This window comes from Pituophis catenifer, unplaced genomic scaffold (assembly GCF_029215685.1).
Source record: "Pituophis catenifer annectens isolate HBS135680 unplaced genomic scaffold, rPitCat1.0.hap2 SCAF_8, whole genome shotgun sequence".
NCBI classification, from domain to species: Eukaryota; Metazoa; Chordata; class Lepidosauria; order Squamata; family Colubridae; genus Pituophis; species Pituophis catenifer.
In genome coordinates, this window is record NW_027256888.1 from 55,966,270 (window position 1) to 55,987,703 (window position 21,434).

General features: G+C 36.7%; 1 protein-coding gene across 2 annotated transcripts in view; it reads right to left on the minus strand.

The window, feature by feature from the left end:
• LRBA (LPS responsive beige-like anchor protein) overlaps positions 1-16,694 on the minus strand; it is a 369,838-nt gene extending 353,144 nt beyond the window's left edge. For both annotated transcript variants that reach the window (XM_070948936.1, XM_070948937.1), the window contains exon 1: positions 16,319-16,694. In XM_070948936.1, coding sequence (XP_070805037.1) covers positions 16,319-16,561 — 243 coding nt within the window. In that variant the 5' untranslated portion in view covers positions 16,562-16,694. The remainder of the gene's footprint in view (positions 1-16,318) is intronic.
• Between the last annotated feature and the right edge of the window lie 4,740 nt (positions 16,695-21,434).

Consider the following 21,434-nt stretch of genomic DNA (forward strand, 5'->3'; position numbering starts at 1 on the left):
GTGGGGAAGGCCCGTTTTTCTTTCTTACCTGGCTCCAGATCCTCTCTGTGTATCTGGGAACGGCAAAAAACAGCCTTTCCCATTCCCTTGGAGGCCCTATGGAGGCTCAAAAGGCCCATTTCCCCACTCCCGGTGGGACAGGAAGTGACGTTTTTTCCTATCCTCAGCCTCAGAGACTCCTAGAGAGGCTCCTAGAGACTCCTGGAGAGGTCACTTCCTGTCCCACCGGGAATTGGGAAATGGGCCCTTTCAGCTTCCGTAGGGCCTCCAAGGGAGTGGGAAAGGCTGTTTTCGCCGTTCCCAGATACACAGAGAGGATCTGGAACCAGATAAGAAAAAAAAACTGGCCTACCAGGCCATCATGTGCCAGGAGTGGGGGGGAAGGGGGGAGGGGGTTGCACACACATGCGCGTGGGCACGTGTGCGTGCGACCCTCCCCCACCCCCCCTCTCCTGGCACACGATGGCAAAAAGGTTAGCCATCACTGCTATAGGTAAAATCTAATCATACAAATAATCAAAATGTAACTTTATTGGAATACAGACATTAATATATAAAGGTAAAATATGTAACCTACAGTCTATGGAAAGCATCTTCTTATAGAAAATAGATTTTCAAAATCCATTACATCATAGATTCATACATGAGCATTGAAAGCCAATAAATCACTTAAACTATGATAAAGAAACTCTTTTAAAATTTGCATCTACCTATAGTAAATACTACCATGTTCTTTAATAGCTTGCTACTGCAATCTTAGCAAGCTGCTGATTTATGGTTGTGACAGATTTTCAAAATCAGAAATCCATCACTGTATCCTATCTACTTAAAAATCAGTTCACCTTATGTTACTCAGAATTTAAATCTTACGGGTATGTAAGATAAAAGTCAGAGCAAAAGATACTATATTGTTCATGTTATTTTCTTTACTATCCAAATATAACGATATACAATAATTATTTCTTAAAACAAGTGTCATTTTAAAAGATTATTGAGAAAATGTTTTAACATTTGAGCATAATGAAGCACAAAAAAGAATATAACAAAACATTTGTGCAAATTTTCAAGCCTAAAGACACTCTATTTTTTTTAAAAAAATAAAACTAAATAATTGGCATTGCTTACCTAAATTATAAAATTACTTAAATTTATCTTCAAAATATTACTAAACATTATCAAGTGCATTTTATCAAACTTATACAGAAATCTGTATTAAAATCTATACTTTAAGAATGCAAGTAATGCTAATTTTAAAAATAGCTAATTTGTTAAATACTTGACTAAAATAAGTGGCTGTGGTAAATAAATTAGATACCATTAATTTTTTCAATTTATTATCAGAAAATATAGGATGGAAAATCAATAGTGGTATTCAGCCATTATCTACATGGAGTTAATGAGGGAAATGTTTTTTTAATGGTTTTTTAAAGTATTTTAACAGCAAGTTTTCCCTAACTCCGTTTCTCAGATTATTAAACTGAGGTGATGTGGATGCTGAACAACGTATTTCCATTGTGGTTTGGCTGAAAGAGTTATGATGAAAGTACTGGTTATAAACAGGGGAATTCAATCTGTTTTAGATCCCTGCTTTTGGCCTCCATTTTCTTTTGTGGGACCTTGTGAGAAGCCACAGGGTGCTAGGGCTGAATGCTAAGATCAAGACGAATAAGACCTTGATAGATTCAAGGATAAACTTTATTTGTATCACTGAAGACTGGCTAGGAAAGAATATATAATGTGAAAGGCCCCCTCTGTTTCCCTCTTACCACCCTTGTGTGCTTCCTCTTGTTGTTGATGAGGCACATCTGGCCAAGCAAGTTCTTCGCTCCTCCGCAATACCTCCCCATAGTCTGGAGAGGCCTTCATGACGCTGTGCCAAGCCTTGCAAAGTTGTAGAGAGGCTTCATGTAGCCCTGCGAAGGCCAGCAGCTGCTTTGGAAGTGTGTGCCTCGTCAACAGCAGGAGGAAGACAACAACGCTTGATAGGGAGTTGTATGGGTGCCAGAACGCAAGGTGGCCAAAAGAGCAGGGATAAGAAGAAAAATAGGTGGGCAGAGGTAGTTGAATTGCATGTTGTGGGGCATAAATATGGAGCTGAAATGCCTGAATTTTCATCACGTGACTACAGAAGTGCTACAATAGCAATAATTTCAAGGATCAGTTGTAACTATCATTCATTCATCACCACAACTCTGAACAATCCCTGAATGAATAGTCGTTAAGCAAGGACTACCTGAAACACTAGTAAAACTATGTTTATATTCTCCATGTTTCCTGCTCTTAGAATCTCCTGCCATTTGTAAAAGCCTGAAAGCACTCCCCTTCAACAAAGCCTAGGAATAGCTCCACACCCTACTAACCCCTTTCAATCTGACTATGCATGATGGGCTGAAGATACAAACCTAACCCATTATGGGTTTTGCCCATTATACTTAACATACTGCAGAAGTTAGATCTGCCAGAAGCATGCCCTAACTTTAGAGCCTGAACTCCTGTTGAATGTAAAGATGACCCATTTATCAAGCAGATGGGAGATTATGACAATGTTTGAACTGGGCCACCTTAGAGAAAAACTCAACACCCTCTAACAGAACATAAAGGTAAAGGTAAAGGTAAAAGTTCCCCTCGCACATATGTGCTAGTCGTTCCCGACTCTAGCGGCGGTGTTCATCTCCGTTTCAAAGCCAAAGAGCCAGCGCTGTCCGAAGATGTCTCCGTGATCATGTGGCTGGCATGACTAAATGGCAAAGGTGCACGGAATGCTGTTACCTTCCCACCCTATTTTTCTACTTGAATTTTTTATGTGCTTTTGAACTGCTAGGTTGGCAGAAGCTGGGAGAAGTAACGGGAGCTCACCCCATTATGCAGCACTAGGGATTCGAACCACTGAACTGCCCACCTTTCGATCGACAAGCTCAGTGTCTTAGCCACTGAGCCACCCTGTCCCTAAACAGAGCATACATAAGCAAAAGTAAGTCTCTGTTAGGGTCTAGATTAGAGGAACTGCGAACCAAGATCCTTAGCAGGTGGTAACGAGTTGCATTAAATCAATTGCCTTGCATGACTAAGGCTAGGAGAAATAACAGAAATGGGAAAATAAGAACGAAATTCTTGACATCTGTTTTAACACAAGGCACAATTACAAATGAAGTCAGTGGCATTAAATACCAAAAATGTCCATCCAACAAACTGTCAAGACAGTGTTTCACTATCCTGAAGGAATTGAGAATGTACCAGTGGCCATTATGGCACAGTTTCTCTCGCATCCTGAAAAAAAGGTACAGAGTTGTACTAAGAGGAAATGAAAATTCTAAATTACCCTTGGGCCATTCAGTGACTATCAACTATTTGTAATGACTACCACTCCTGAGTGACAATAGATAAGCAGTTCCTCAATAGCAGCTTCAGCCAAATCTGTACCTGTTTTGAAGAACCTCCAGTTTACCAGTCACTGAGTCCTCTTTTCTCTATCTCTCCCATGAAACATACTTCTCCCTTCTCATTTTTCATACTTAATCATTAATGACAGTTGCACATTTACATTCTGTGTTCCCACTTTGAGAATCTTTTACCACTAATGAAATACAATACCAGAATCAAGCAGATTGATTAAAGTTGTTCCTATTTGCTTCATTTATATATGCTGTTTAATGCTATTCTGGTCAAGTTTTATATTAAAATCCACAGAACTTTTGTTTGCTTCATTAAAGATAAAGGCATGAGTGCCACCTAATGGACACTAGAAATAATGTACTACAAAGAATATTGGCAAGATTCTTATATTCAGATAAGGAAAATTGTTCAAAATTCCTAAAAATTAACAAAAATCAGTACTGCATAAAATGTCAACCACAGTTTCATGATTTTAGAAAATACATATGAAAATTTTTCTTTCCTTATAAAAATACATATACCTCTTTTAAAATATAATAATTCAAACTTGTTATGTATCATAGTTTATGCTTCTAGATAACAATCCTATACATGCTTGCTTTTCAATTAGTACTATTAACTTTAGATAGAGAAATATATTTTAAATACATTTTGTTATTAAGCTTTATTAAAAATAGTAGCACTTTTGTTTGAACATGTATAGAATTGAATTATAAACCTATTATACATAAACATAAATCAAATTTTGCTATTCATAATATTTCTTTTGTTTTGGTTTATTAAATATATTCTGCTTAGTAGTAAGTTGAGCTTTATCCCCAGTGGTTTTTTTTTTCATTTTTATACAGATGTGAACCAGTAAGAAATATTAATCAGCTGATATTAAAGTTAACCATTAATTCCAATTAATGTCACTTAGACAGGCACCTCGTTCTCAAAAAGAGCCCTGTGCTACAAATTTTTCTTCTATTAACTTAAAGACCTGATAGCTTTCACTGCAATTAACTGTGATCTGAAATGTAACATAATCAACAGTTGATTTCTCAAAGATTCCCTGCATTTATGGTCTCTGATGGGTTTGGTTGTAATGACAAATACTTGTCTGTTGCCATGAAGGATTTCTCAATTTAATGGATACAATCATAAGCTACCCATTTGTCCAGGAGTTGGGCTTTTCATTAAGCCATGATTGGCACAATCAAAATACTTACTGATTTAGCTATGATCTCCTGAATTTATTTATCATTTGGGTAAAATGAAAATCAAGCAATTTAAATCTGTAATTTATAAACATGTTCTGAACAGCTTTAATGATAAAAACAAAATAGAGCAGCAGAAATGTAAGGAATGCATAAATAATACAACACTGACATTTCTTTAATGATGTTTAGGAAATGGAGATGCAATCTGCTTGTGGGATGTATACTGGCTGCCTTGTTCTAAATAAAGAACATTACTATCTATCTTTAACTATTTATGTTTCACACAGTCATGTACAATGTGAAAAACTGTTATTTTTTAAGTCATTCTTTGCACTAACATCTGATTTCTATAGCAGCACTTTAGCAGAAAGAGTTGTAAACAATTATACTGCTTGAGTAGGTCTTCGATAACTACAAGCTACTTAATTATAACAAACTGTACCATTTATTGACAAGATGTCGTGTTCTACCGCATCCAATTGTAACAGAGGAACAAGAAACAGGTTGGAAAATCGCAAAGAACATGAAAAAAGTATTCTGAAATGGTTAATTGATACCAGATGTAGGATTACTAGATAGCCTATTCAATTTTGAGGAGCTTGATTATTCATTGTTACAAATCAGGAAATACCAAAAAGAATTGAAAAAAGCAATTAATAAACTCTCCCAATTATAATGTCAAGCATATTCCAACTTTGTCAAAGAACCTCATTTGACATCAGTAAAATGCTTCACAATCACAAAGTCTCCTTACTTTGTTCTGAAAGTGGAGTTCTGAGTATGACTGCACTCAAATAGTCTTCCAGCAAGAATGAAATCCTATATTATATATCCGCTTAATGAAAAATGCAAAACAATCAGATGCAAATTCAAACTAAATATACTAATTGAAGTGAATAGTGATATTAATTTATAATCATGTTAATTCACAAGTCCTGACCATTCAACAAGAAAGCATACTTCATTCAACACAGAGAATATACTTTTGAGGCTAATTTTGTTAATGTTGGGATCATACTTTAATTAGAATATGCTTTCATCAGGGAAACAATGTAATGTCAGGATCATAATGTACTCAAAAATCAAATACTGTAGCTGCAGGACATCCACAAAGAGTAAACTGTCATGCCATGAAATGCCTACAAAATAGCTATTCTCAGTCTGCTAAAATTATTAAGCATCTGGGACTTGACACTTATAGGTAGGTTGTTCTACTGCTGGCCTGCCTGCTACTGCCTGTAGTTTTTGCAACATACCAAAAATCAAAAGCATGAGACAACTTCTAAAAGGACAAAATTTCTCCAAGCAAAATATTTGGCTTCATGGCAGACTTTAACAAAACATATTTAGAAAGATAGTATGATAGCCACATCACTTTTACCATCCAAGTTCCTTTGGATCATAGTTAAGGTTCTGAGAGCCATTATCTGTATTTCAAATGGGTCTAAATCTTAAGACAACTCACCACAACCAATTCACCATAGCCAACAAGCCATGGCCAACTTGCCACAGGACAATTCACCACAGCCAACTTGCCATAAGGTAAAGGTAAAGGTTCCCCTCGCACATATGTGCTAGTTGTTCCCGAATCTAGGGAGCGGTGCTCATCTCCGTTTCAAAGCCAGCACTGTCTGAAGAGCCAGTGCTGTCCGAAGTCATCTCCGTGGTCATGTGGCCAGCATGACTAAATGCCAAAGGCGCATGGAACGCTGTTACCTTCCCACCAAAGGTAGTCCCTATTTTTGTACTTGCATTTTTTACATGCTTTCGAACTGCTAGGTTGGCAAAAGCTGGGACAAGTAATGGGAGCTCACCCCATTACATGGCACTAGGGATTTGAATCGCTAATCTGCCGACCTTTTGATCAACAAGCTCAGCATCTTAGCCATTGAGCCAGCACGTCCCTTGCCATGGGACAACTCAAAGTGGGACAAAAGTTACATAATATCAAATAAATGGTGCAATAGAATCATTCAAGAAAGAATGCAAAAGGAGGGACAAAAGGAAATGTGAATGAATGAATGTGAATTTTTAATTATTTTAAATAATTAAATAAAATTGTTGAATTGTTGCGCAGCAAGTTGGCTGTGGCAAGCTGGCTTCAGCAAGTTGACCATGGTGAGTTGGCAACAATGAGTTGGCCATGGGAAGTTGGTAGTGGCGATTGTCCCATTCCGGTTTGAAATATGGAAAGCAAACAAATTCTATTATTCCATTTTGTGATAGACACGTCTAGATTAAAAATAACATATGACATTTTATCTATATAAGCTTCAACTACATTCTGTTGTCTTCATATGTTGAATGAACCTTTAAGAATCCCAAGTGGGATGAAAGAGATAAAAGAGAAAAAATTGAAAACTACATCAACATTCAGATTAAATGATCCCAAACCAAACTTTCACAAAGAAGTGTTCCAAAAGTCAAGTGACAAGTTGAGATGCATTCATAAAACCGTCTCCCTATTCCTAGCTAGAACCAATATGAAAGCGAAAGTGACATACTATAATTTAAAAATGAAAATGAAACTTAAAAATAATATATAAATAGATTAATGTGGTTGATAAATCCCACAAAATGGAAATCTTTGTTGGATTCTGTGTCCTTTTGCAGCTAGATTGGATTGAACATTTATCACATCATTTTTAGTCCTAGCTTTTTTGAAAAGCTTAATATCAGCTTTTTATTTTTCTTAGCTTTTACATTTCCAGGTTCCTTGATCTGTTCGTATCACTTTTTAAACTGCATTTTCATTATTTAATGCCCTTTTCTCAATTAAGTTCTACTGCTTTATCAACATGGCTTCTCAAGTTGTATAAACTCTTTAAAACTGCCTTTTGACTAGCAATGGGGAAACAATCTAAAATTCTAAATGGCACGTTTTTTGAACCTTTGCCCTATTTCGTTGAGAAGATTCTTTCCCTCAGTGCAATTGCTGACAATGGCCTTATAGAAGGAGGACTGAATCCAGAACTAGTACTATCAGCACCTTAGTCTTAATGGTTGTATACAGCTTTCCGAATCAGAGACAACATGCCTTAAATACCAGTTGCCAAGGAACAATTGTAAACAAAAGCCACCTCCCTTTAGTTTTGCCTGTTAATTTCTCTATGTATCAGCCAATAAGAAATCTATATCAAGGTAAATTTCTTTAAAGTTTACCACTGGTCCTGAAATTCGGAGCAAGAAAAGTAATCACAGTAGTATTTTGCCAAATCATAAATAAAAACCAGTCTTAAATATAGCTGCTTCATTTATAAAGAAAAGCTGAGGAATGACACCTTGAAAAAAATGAGTGAGGACAAGCCACAACTTTCCACTATACTGTGCTTGTATTGAAAACTGCAGATGAAAAAAACATTCCTTAAAACATTTCAATGATTTTGTTGAAATACAGGAAGTCATACCATGCTTAACACCAGAAAAAAATGATAAAGGAGATAATGAAGTTAAGTAGATGAGATGCAGCATGTATCTCATCTACATTTGGCTTAAAATTTGTAATTGGTTAATTTTATAGGTAAGGGGTTTTAAATTGGGGAAGCCAAATTGATTTAATTATTTTTTAAATTATTTTAATTTTCATATTGTATGTATTTTAATCCTGGCTGTTCAGCGCCCTGAGTCCTTCGGGAGAAGGGCGGTATAATAAATAAATAAATAAATAAATAAATAAATAAATAAATAAATAAATAAATAAATAAATAAATAAATAAATAAGTAAGTAAGTAAGTAAGTAAGTAAGTAAGTAAGTAAGTAAGTAAGTAACAATTATCATTTGTATCTCAAGTGAGAACTCTGTTTTTCTTTGCTTTCTTTATTGTTAATGGTGTTCTCAGGAGTTCTCCAACATCAAAGTTCAAAAGTAACAATACTGTTTCTGTCCTGCTTCTTCAAGGTCTGGTGTTAAATTTATAACCTGTGAATTTGGGAATGTACAATTTCATCACATCTGGAAAGCATCAGATACAGCCTAAAGCTCTCTTCAATAGTCACACAAATGATTACTGACATAAGATAAAATAATTTGACATACTGATATAATTAATGTTTGGCTAATTCTAACATTAGAACATTTCAAGAAAAATTTAAATTTCACTATGAAAACAAAAATTAGAATCATTATTACTTTGGGCTTAAAGGCAAGAGCAATACTTAATTGTTTAGAGTTCCATTCTTACTAAACTATAAAGATAGAAATTGGACTAATAAGGAAATACTTGTCTGATACTGTATACTACCTGAAAGTGAATAGGAATGTAAAAGAGATGGTACAGAAATATGGTTTATACTTATCTAATACCATCGTCAAAATTATGTCAGCAATTCAATCCTTCTTTCCGAGGTCAGTAAAATAAGGACCCAGATTGTTGGGAGCAATATGCTGACTTTGTAAACCGCTTAGAGAGGGCTGTAAAGTACTGTGGAGCGGTATAAAAGTCTAAATGCTATTGCTATATTGAATTATATATTGCATATATTATAGCAATTCTCCCTATGTTTTTTAAACTCATGAAGCGTTCAGAAGAATAATAAATTTTAGAAATATTAAATGAGAATAATGCCTCCCATCTTCTTAAACCAGAGAAAGCTAGAAGTAGAAAAAAGTTGGAAACACTGTGATGCATTTAATATAAGCTGTATATTAATCAATTAATGTCCCAAGAATTACTCTAATACAGATAGTTGATTTATTTAATGACTGTTCAATTTATAATGGCATTGAAAAAAGTGACTTACAACCGGTTCTTGCAATCACGTCATCAAAATTTGCTTGGAAACCTGTATTTTCAAAAGTTGTAGGTATGAGTCATGTGATCAACATTTACAATCTTCCCAGGGCCTTCTGACAAGCAAGTCAATGGAGAAAGCCTTATCTGCTTAATTATCTTATCTGCTTAATTACCATGAGTCACTTAATGACTGCGACAAAAAATATAATAAAATTGGTCATGACTCATTTAACAACCGCACTGCTTAGTGATGGGAGTTCCACTCCCAATTGTGATCATAAATCGAAGACTACCTGTATTTAAGATTGTTCCACATTTTTGTTTACTACATTCACCAATAGACAATTAGCCCTCTGAAATGAGATCTGCAGAACTCCTCCTGACAGTGGCAAGACTCTTCTCTGGGGTAGGAGAAATGCCCCTTGTTAAAGGTATTCAAGATAAAATATATGTCTTTATTTTACTTATCAAGACCGTGATTCTGATACTTCGTATTGCTTTATAATATTAAAAGTGGGATCAGAAGAGTATTGACTCTTTTCAGCTTTGATGTTGAAGAAGATTTCTGAGAAAAACCACATACAGCCAAGGAAACATATGGATCACTGAACAATTCAACCTAAAGTTCTCATTTGAGGCACAAATGATCAGGTTCACGTAATCCTATTCTGACAAAGTATGCAAAGACCCAGTTCTCTGGAAACAACGTGAATGCCAGGAAAAGTAGCTGGAATCAGTTACAGTGGCAATGGGTACATCGTTGGAAAACCTGAAGGATCAGTTTAGAGACGGATTATCATGGAGAAAGTTTGTATGATTGCAGAGTTAAACCAAACTGAATGCACATAATATATCTGTACTTTTGTTTCTCCATTTGACTTGAATTATGGGTAAGCAATTTTGAAACAAATGACAATAATAATTATTTGAAACTGCATATCCATAATAAAACACTATGTAACTTGTTCTATTCACTTGTAGCAGCTTTACAGATGACTTTAAAAACTAAATATATTTTCTGTTACAATATTATTTAGTACTATGACCGAAAAAAAATGGAAGAATAAACAGCCTATTCAGACTATAATGGAAGAATAAACAGCCTATTCAGACTATAAGAAAACAGCATATTAAAACTTTTTGTATGTAAGCAGGATGGTGTAGAGCACGGGTGTCAAATTTGCGGCATCACATTGCCATCACATGATATTTTGTAACATTTTTCCCATTCGCGGAACTGGGGTGAGTGTGGCCTGCTGCACATGATGCATATGGCCCATGGGCCTCCAGTTTGACACCCCTGGTGTAGACAGAAAAAAAATCAAAATTCTGTTTGGGATAGCACACAGGTTATTTCTAACGCTACTACCTATCTTTCAAGAACTGTTCTACCTGTTTCCAATCCTCTGACTCTTATGCATGTGAGATAAAGGATCTCTATATGCTGCTTTCTGAGGATTAAAGTATAAAATTTCAAAAAAGGAAATTAATTTCAAAAATACAAACCTCCTGGTCATCTAATATAGAGGTATATGGTCAGGAAAACCAAATCTTTATTGGGAAACAAACCAATCTCACAGATAAACAAAAGCAAACTTTATTTTAAAAAGTAAATAATAAAAGTTAAATTTTAAATATAAAAATACAAATATTCAATCCTGAAGAAGCTATTGGTAGAGCTCTCCAATCATACTAAAAGCTGTTTAAAAGAAATGCATAAAAGAAAATGCAATATTCCAAAAAGATTATAAGACAGTAGTGTTTTGTCACAAATGGCTCATATTAAATTTATTTTATTTTGCTCTAAAACAATTCTTCCTGACTCTGGGTAAATTACCCAAAATTGCATAAAAGTGGTTTTTCTTTATTGTTAAGGACACCTTAACAATAATCCCATTACTAATCACAACAGAGACATTTAAATTTACTTAAAATTTTCATATGTACTAAAATATATTAAAAATCTCCCAAAATATCCCTATTAAAGTGAAAACCAATGAAATTACCAATAGTAATTATTGAAATGAAATGTCATAAAGTTTATTCAATGATATTGTTTTTTTAGTACAAGTAGTCCTCAAATTATGACCATTCATTCAGCAACCATTTGAAGTTATGATAATGCTGAAGGAAGAGACTTACAACTGACTCTTAAAATTCAGTAAGACTTTCTGATAAGTGTTTTTGGGTAATGAAGGAAAAATTTTGGGAAGCATTTTTCTAAAGCCTCATAAAACAACAGAACTGGTTAGGCATTTCAAATTAATTTGATAGGTTACAAGAAAATTATATAGAAAATTGGTATCTTCCATGCACAACCTGTTATGGAGTTCTCTGAGGTTGAAGAGTAAAACTTTAGAGGTCTCCCAGCTTGCAATTCAAGAGGCAAACAGTCATTAGTCACCTATGAATGATAGGTAGGATTCAGTGCAGGTGGCCACTGAATTCGGTAGAAAAGAGCCAGAGACTCTCTTTGGGAAAGTACCAAGCACTAAATCATATACTAAAATAACAGTGTTAACAGTGGAGGTCAGCACAGTTCTGTAAGAGATATTTACACTTCTCATTAAGTTCAGTCAGCTCTACAACAGGAAACTTAAACTTCCTTGTTGGAAAACTGTTTTTTGTGGATTTTTTTTTTTAGTGAATCTGATGTCTGCTTTGGCTCCTCTTAACATTCCTGTCTCTTAACTCTTATTGTATTAGTTTGTGGTGTTACATAATTTACTAGCCAAGCAAAATTATCTCTGAAGGGTCCAAATATTTGACTAAACTATTACCGTGTTTCCCTGAAAATAAGACCGTGTCTTATATTTTTTTGAACCCTGAAATAAGCACTTGGCCTTATTGCCATGTGCTCAAAAGCTCGATTGGGCTTATTATCAGGGGATGTCTTATTTTTGTGGAAACATGGTAGCTTTAGCTTCGCCTTGGCTACTAGTAGATACAAACATACACACACAGTCTGGTTTGTGTGTATTGGAACAATGATACATTTTTTGATATTTGAGCTACCATCACACTGAATCTAAAATGAAACACTCAAGATGTGAGTGAAGACTCTCAACTTTAATTTAAGAGGTTTGAAAAAAGTACAGCATTAACCATTGAAGGAATTACAACTATTTTAATACACCCAACCGCATTTTTGATGGCTCATAAATGATGGACAAACAGAATTATAAATATAAGTATTGTTTTTAATACTTGGATGAAAATCCTTTGCACTCAATGACTGCCTGAAGTCTAGAACTCGTGGACTAGCCTCAATGCTGAATTTCCTCCTTTGAGATGCTTTGCCTGCTTTTTACTGCAGCTGCCTTCAGCTGTTGCTTGTTTGTAGGTCTTTCTGCTTTCAGTCTTGTCTTCAATAAGTAACAACGTGCTCTATTGGGCTGAGATCAGGTGACTGACTTGGCCAGTGAAGAATATCCCATTTCTGTGCCTTGAGGAACTCTTGGTTGCTTTTGTTGTATGTTTTAGGTCATTATCCATCTGCAATATGAAGGGGCATCCTATCAGTTTTGCAGCATTTGGTTGAATCTGAGCAGAGAGTGTAGTCCTATACCCTTCAGAATTCATCCTGCTACTTTTATCAGCAGCCAGGTCATCAATAAACGCCAGTGACCCAGGTCCACTGGCAGCCATACATGCCCATGTATAACACTGTCTCTGCCATGTTTGACAGATGATATAGTGTGCTCGGATCATGAGCTGCTCCTTTCCTTCTCCATATTTTTTTCATCTTTATAGTACAAGTTAATCTTGGTATCATCAGTCAAAAGAATCTATTCCAGAAGTGGGAAGGCTTCTTAAGGTGTTTTCTGACAAAGTCTAATCTGGCCTTCCTGTTCCTGAGCATGGCCAGAGTTTGCGCCTTGTTATAAAGCCTCTGTATTTACATTCATGACTCCGTCTCTTGGCTGTAAACTTTAACAATGACACATCTACCTCAAGAGTGTTCTTGAGCTAGATGTTGTGAAAGAGTTTTTCTTACCCAATGGCAGAATTCTGTAGTCATCCACTTTAGTTATCTTTCAGGACTTTCCAGGCCTTTTGGTGTTGTTGAGCCTGCTAGTTAATTCCTTCTTTTTAAGAAAGTTTCAAAATATTGTTCTGGCTATTCCCAGTGTTTTTGCGCTCTCTCTCACAGACTTTGCTTTTTTAGCCTAATGATGGCCTCTTTCACTTTCCTAGACACCTCTTTGGACCTCATGTTGAGTGTTCTAGTGAACAGCTACCAAGTGCAAATGTAACACTCAGAACTTCATACTTTTATCTGCTTGATTTGTCAGAGTAACAAGGGAGCAGGCCACCCCCACCATGAAAATGTTTCTCAGCCATTTATCCATCACCAAATACGGGGATTGGTATATTAGAATGGCTGTAATCCCTCAGTGGTTATTGTCCCAGTATATACAAACCTGATTCTCTTTTTTTCATAGTGTGTGTTTGTGTTGCCAAAATTTTCCTGGACTTTCCACAACTGAAAATTCCAATTTTTAATAAGATGCTATGGGGAGATAGTAAACCATTTTTTTCTAGCTTCTCAAGTCAAAAGTTTCTCTAGTGTTCTGCCCTAATAAGAGTGTTTTTATACTAAAGCTCTAATAGAGGAACCATGGTATCTGAATCAGAACATGACCAAGAGTCACATCACACTGCACAAGATAGGGAACATATTCAGTGGCAGGAAAGGGACGGTATATGAGCCCTGTCCATTTGGCAAACTATTTATCTTAAATAGTTAAAATAAATGCTTCAGAAATTTTCACTATTAAATATGATTGTTTAAAAAATAAACAGTCGTGACTCATAGAAATGAATGTATTTTCCTTATGAGGAAGGAAAGCATTGGCTTGTGGAAAGAGTATATTGTACTTCTCAAACTGAAGTCCAACTGTAGCATTACACATTACATTATTTCTCAGTAGTAATAAAACACATCTATACCTGAATTCCTAGAGAACACGTCTAAACTTATATCCAGACTAATGTCAAAGTATTCTAGATGGAAGATGCCAGATGGAGATGGGATTGGGTAGAATATGTGCAATGAAACTGTTTCTTTGCTTCAAGTCCTGCGTATTATCCACCTCCCAAAACACTATGTTTGACCCTAAAAAATGTCTACCATTTCACAAAAGAAAAGACAATCATACTGGACAACATTTCCCACTCTAAGTCCTCCCAAATATTTCTAGCTGCATCCAATTTATATAGTCTATTCACATATAGAAATATGCCAGGCAAACATTGACAAAAATCCAGTTCACTGTAAGGTACACCTTGGAATACTCTAATGGGAAAGGGCGGGGGAAATTTTATATTTAGTTTCTGCATATAATATAATTCAATTTAAATCATTTTTAACAAAACTCATATTGCTAATATGACTTATAATTGTTTTCATATAGACTGAAATAAAATATACTAAATTGCTGATACAAATTGCTGATACACTATACACTTGCAATACTGTGTACAAAATGCTGCAATGCTCTAGAGAGTTCAACAAACTTTTATATATTCATAAGCATAAAAAATATGACTGTCAAATACTTTCTGAACCCAGGAATTAATGTGTGAGGTCTTCTGCTACTGCTATAGAAAAAAGTGATAATATTTTGGATTTTTAAGTCAAAAATCCACTAGTTAAAGACAATGGAGACAATGCAATATATATAGACTAGAATAATCACTTTATGTTTATGGCATAATAAAGCTAGGCCACAATTAATCTTGACAAATCTTCTATTTCTGCAGCTTACTTCTAGCAAATACTTAGGGATTAAATGAATATACATACATAACCTCTAACTCACACTTCAAAGTAAAGAACTATTATAAATATATCAGGAATAAAACAACGCAAAATTTTCTCTTTTTATACTTTTACTACATGTTTTATTAAATTAGGAATGTTCTTTCTCTTATTTACATTGCAGAGTCTAAATTTAAGTAAACATTTCAGATTTTATCTAAAACAAGTTATATCAAATTCAAGTAGAACTTTGTGAAAATGTAGGCTATAACTTTTAAGCAAAGATCTCATGTGGAATGTGAAATGGTGCATATTGTGTACCCAGTTTTATTTCAGCTTTTAAGACCATTTCAGATGCAAGACATGGTCTTAAAAGTCAGGCCAATCATTAATTCTGACTGAGCCAGAGGAAGTAATTATTCTCACATTCTAAAGATCATGCAATATATATTGCCCAGATTATCATATAATTACTGTTCTCTACCACCAGACTGTAATACTCAAATCTAATGTCATATTTCCTCAAAGCCTAATATGTGTGTTTAATATTAATCAGCCTAAACCCTTTTCTAAGAGAACTTTCACTTAGGAAAATTTGAGAATACAAGAAGTTGAGGGTCTGCAGTACAAATAATTATATATCCTATAGATCACGGGTGTCAAACTTGCGGTGTCACGTTGCTGTCACATGACATATTGTGACATTTTTCCCTTCGCGGAGCTGGGGTAGGTGTGGCCTGCACCTGATACATTCAGCCCGTGGCCCACCAGTTTGACACTCCTCCTATAGATATATCTATACATCTGCAGAGCCATCAATTACAAACTTACAATAGGATATATTAGACCAATATTACAAACAGATAAAATAGCATGTTTTAGGGTGTAAATTTTAACATCCACCTTGTGCTTTCATTATACATTTATAAAGTTACAAGTGGCAGAAAAGTTGTTTGACAGCAAGAATTTGAAACAAAGTCCCAGAAAATTCAAGCAAAAATAAAAACTATGAGGGAAAAAAAGCAACACAACCTTAAGTGAGTTAGTTGGCTTTTCTTCCAGGAAAATGCAGCAGCTTGCTAGACTCACCACCCTGGTATAAATGGCCAAGTGTGAACATTTGTGTTTAACCACAGTAATATGAACACGGGGAGAATGTACATTATTTCATCATCATATGCTTTTCTTCATTTGGAGAGGAAAAAAAAGAAAGATAAGTGACTCACCAGATTGAACACAGTTTCTACAATATCCCTGTTGGATACTTCCCCAACTTCCACCAATCCTGTCAGAACAGCAAATTTCATCCTGATACCCCGGATAGGGATGCCTGGATTCAAAGACTGCTTTTCAGCTGAGCTTCCATCTTTTCCTTGCCCAGTAGTACCACCACCACCTTCGCCGCGGCCTCCTCCTTTATCATCCCCCGTTGACGGCGAGGAAGAGCTCTGCCTTTCTTCACTAGCCATAGTTAGTTCACTTCCAGAAACACAGAACAGCCACTCTAGCCTGGATCTTCAGGTCCAGTTCTTAAAGCACCTTGAAAGGCAGCGCAGCAAACTCGAGTCGCGACTCCTCCTTTTCTTCACTCAGTGGCAGGGCCTGGGCAATGGTCTGTTGAAAGAAGGTCATTCCAGAAAGACAACAGTTAAGCATACAGGGCATTTTGTTAAACAATATCTACAAGCCTGCCATCTACCTGGCTATAAAACTCTGCTCCCTTCTTGAAGCACACGCCTCCCTCTCTCCCTCAATAAAACCAGGAGCAACCACACCACACAGGTAAGCTCCTCCTCGCTGCAAATGTTCAACTTGCTCGCGCCCGAGAGGGAGAAGGTGGGAAAAAATGGTTTCCTAAAAGACTGTTCTTATTTTTTTTTTAAAAAAAAAAAAGATATTGTAGATCTGAAGAGGCAGCACCTTCCCCGGGGCTATTCTCCAGCCTCTGCTGCTGTCCTTGTCTTTCAGCAGCTCCGGTAGGAGCAAGCGCTCTCCCTGCTTCTTGCCCCTCGCGCGCGCAGTCACAGGTGCAAGGACGAAGTCGGGCCAGCTGGGAAGTTCGCACTCACCCAGCCGAGCTCTCCGCTCCCGGGACGATCGGGGCCAAAGGGCAGGGAGACGCGCCTTCTAATGCCCGGCGGCTGATCCAGGCATGGAGATAGATGTCTTCTTTCGTTTCTCCGCCACCAGACTGGCGCTATGCCGACCTGAATTGGATGGAAACCAAGCGGGAGGTTCCGCTTTATGGGAGGGGGAAGACGCCTGAAAGTTTTTTGGGTTTTTGTTTTTCCCCTCCGTGCAGCTACTTCACTCTGCAGTCGCCACGGTTAGCTCGTCCATCGCTTCCTGCTCGCTCCGGTTGCTGCCGCCATGATAGCGCTAAGCCGAGCCCGAGGAGAGTTGCCGGGCGAGTCACAATGCGCCTGCGCGGTCAGGAAACAGGCGGGGCGGGCTACGAGCGGGAGGCAGCGGGCTCGGAAAAGGAGGCTTCCGCGCAGCCTCAGGTGAGTTAGGTGTGTCCAGGTGAGAGACGCAGCGTACAAAGTAGAAAGAAGAAGAGGAGGAGGAGGCTGGCCTCTGTTTCCCCCTACGGGAATGGAGGCAGCTTCCAGTTGAAAACCGCCGTTAAGAAGGAAGATGTAAAATCCGTTTTTTAGTATTGAATGAGACGCTGAAGCGAATCCCGTTTCTCCGTTGTTTGGGGAAGGAAAGAGTCGGGTGGAATATTAGATGCTACGGTTCATTTGGAAGTGCACTAAGGATTTGGGTTTTAATCATATTGAATTCAGCAGGAAATGTATTTTCTCTTGAGAAAAAAAAAAATCAGGACATTACTACAGAGGGAAAAAATGTCGTTCTCTGCTCCTGGGATAATTATAAGAACATGAAACTTCATTTGGCTTGGCTGCAGTTTACAAATAATTTTTAAAGTGGATCCCCCCCCCCCTGCATTTGTGTCATACTAAATAAGGTGGTTAAGGCATCAAAAAAATTTGAAATCTGAAGGCTATGAATTCTAATCCTGTTTTGGGCACAAAGCCAGCTGGACGGCCATGGGCCAGTTGTTTTCTCTCAGCCCTATAAACAGGGCAATGTCAAACCATTTCTGAATAAAACTTGCCAAGAAAATTGAAAGGACTTGTCCAGGCAGTCATAGAACTTAGAATAATAGAGTTGGAAGGGACCTCAGAGGCAGTGGTGAAATCCATTTTTTTTTACTACCAGTTCTGTGGGCGTGGCTTGGTGGGTGTGGCTTGGGCATGGCAGGGGAAGGATACTGCAAAATCCCCATTCCCACCCCACTCCAGGGAAAGGATACTGCAAAATCCCCGTTCCCACCCCACTCTGGGGCCAGCCAGAGGTGGTATTTGCCGGTTCTCTGAACTGCTCAAAATTTCTGCTACCAGTTCTCCAGAACCTGCTGGATTTCACCCCTGCTCAGAGGTCTTCTAGTCCAATCCCTTGCTCAAGCAGGAGAAATACCATTGCAAACAAATGGTTGTCCAGTCTCTTTTTGAAGCCTCCAAAAATCACCAAGAATCAGACATGGTTGAATGGAAGAAAAAAAACATAGGGCTTGCATATAATTGAAATAATTTTCTTTGAGCATCTGAATCTAGATTCAACATGTTTAACCTCCCAAAATCGCTGAAGCAATTGCAAATAAATAAAATCTTTGTTTGGGGATGAATCAATAAACATTACTAAAAAGGGGAACAATAGCCCATTGCTAAATTGCATGTTCTGCACAATCAAAGACCAAGCATCTCCAAGGTTAGAAAATGGGTTAGGGAAATAAGTTTACATTCTTTGGGCTTTGAATGTATTTTATACATTTTGCATTTACTGAAATAATGAAACACACATAAGCAAATAGTTTTAGTTGAATGCACTGGCACATATTTTTATATTTTTATATAGTTAAGAATCTGGAAAAATCTAAGCATATAATTAAAGCAAAATCTTAGCATATAATTCACATGTAATAATTCAAACAAATAATTCAGTATGCAAGTGACTGATGAGTTGCAAAGTCTTATTACATATAATAACCTAGCTTTCAGAATAGCTGTGCTCATTCGGAGAACCTGCATGGTTTTGCAAAACCACATACTTTTCATCTCATCTTGAATTTCCTGTTTTCTTATGTTTTAAAGTGTGCAAATGCACAACAAAATGTAAATGATATATTGCAAGCACAGGTGTTTGCAACGGGGTAATTGATGGCATGTTGAAAAAAAGGTGATTTACATGTTGGTTGTGATGCAAGTACTAACATGAATCCTTCACATGACATTGTGCCCTTTGCAAAAATCCATAATGAAAAATACTTTTAAAGTACCTCAAAGTTTTTGTTACTGTTATACTCCCATTTTATTACTGTTCTTTTAAGAATATTGGTAGTCATCTTTAAAGCCCTTCATGGCATGGATCCAGGCTACTTGAGGGACTGTCTCATCTCATTAGGATTGGCCCATCCCATGCATCCTGGCAGAGAAGGCATGCTGCGGGCCCCGATTATTCCAGCTGGCAGGGTCGAGAAAGGCCTTCTCTGCCATGGCATCTGCTCTCTGAAACATCTTGCCCCTCCCATGTGAGGTTGACCTCTTCCAGTTAGTTGGGGCCCCAATGGGGGAGCATCACAGTGGTTGATTAACAACAGATCCCACTTCCTTCCACCCTGCTCCTCTCCCCATCTGTAATTGGATCAAAGCGTTTGCGGGTATTTTAGTGTGTCTATCTATCTATCTATCTATCTATCTATCTATCTATCTATCTATCCTATCTATCATATTTGCAAGCCCCCAGAGTTACCTTGCTAGTAAGATGGGTGGCCAATAAACTTCATAAATAAATAGATAAATAAAATAAAATTGCATTTTATATCTTAATTCTTGCATCAATGCAGCATTTGGACTTTTTTATTAAAAATGAAGTCTAAGCAAGTTAATTTACCAAGATTAGGGTCAGTAGGCTTCTAAAATTTCATATAGTTTGGGCCATATGCGAGCACAACACCTCTTTGCTATGAATTAAAGCAAGCTTCCACCCAAGGCTGAAAAAGATGCTTCTATCTTAACTTTTAAACTAGCAGTTTCCACATTTTTCCCTTCCCTTTTCTCTTCCCTTTTTCTTTCCCTGTTTTCCCTACTGTTTGCTTTTGTGCTTTTTTTTGTATGTTATGTTATAAACCAATAAAATTGTTAATAAAAAAATAAAGTAGCAGTTTCCTTTTTCAGATTTATAACCTTCAGCAGAATCTGCAGAGGAGGGTTTAAAATCAGCAAAATGGCAGATGGAACATCACAGTGCCAGTACCATTCATTTTGATGTGATGTTGGCAAGTGTGTGAAAGACACACAGCTTATGGAGCAGGGTCCCATCTGCCATCTTCCTGGTTTTGTTCCCCTGCAGATACAACTGAGCTGATTTAAGGAATAGCAAAGAGATTCCGTGGTTGATATGAAGAAAAGATCTAATGGAGATTGTCAGGGAATTGCGCAACAGGTGTCTAAATGAAATAAGAGACACTGACACGAACTTACAGTTTTATATAAATAAATATATTTTAGATCTATATTTACAGCAAACAATATAAACAGGCAAACAGGAGCATCATGAAATAAATCACAGAGCATACAGGGCACACAGAAGAAAAAGGTGGGGGGAAGGGAAACTCCCCCTCCACTCCCATAGCAACCAATCACAGTGCAGATTGCTTCACGCAGGAGCCAGCAGTCTCCAATCAACTACAACTGTGTGTTCTGGCTCATTCTACAACCCATTGTACCAGCTACTAAATTTAAATATCTTAACCAAGAATCTTTTAAAAATGTTTTAGGACTGATTAATTTAAATCCCTGTTAAATGTAGTAGTATTCATTTTTTTATTTTTTATTAAAGATTTTTTTAAAAAAATAATACAAACTAATATTTAATGATTAAATTTATATGCCGCCTATCCTGATATCAATGATGCATTTGTATACTTGCAAATATAAAGTAAGAAAAATAAAAATAAAAAATCAAATAGGAAATTAAAAGTGCAAAAAAGGGTAGAAAAGGAAAAAGATACAAAGAAGTAGCCTCCTATGTTAATAAATACAATTATGAATTTACCTTTTACTCTATGGTTACAACATAACTCTTCTTTATATAATCTATCCTATCTAAACTAAAAACCATAAATCATAACTTCACTTTTTTCTGTTTTACACAAAAAGTTTGCATGAGGTCTTTTCTCTGCTCAAAGAAGTCAATTGAGCAATTTTAGCAAGTTCCATCATTTACTAAATATGTTGTTGGTACCAAATCATATCTGTCAAGCTCAGTCCAGCCAAA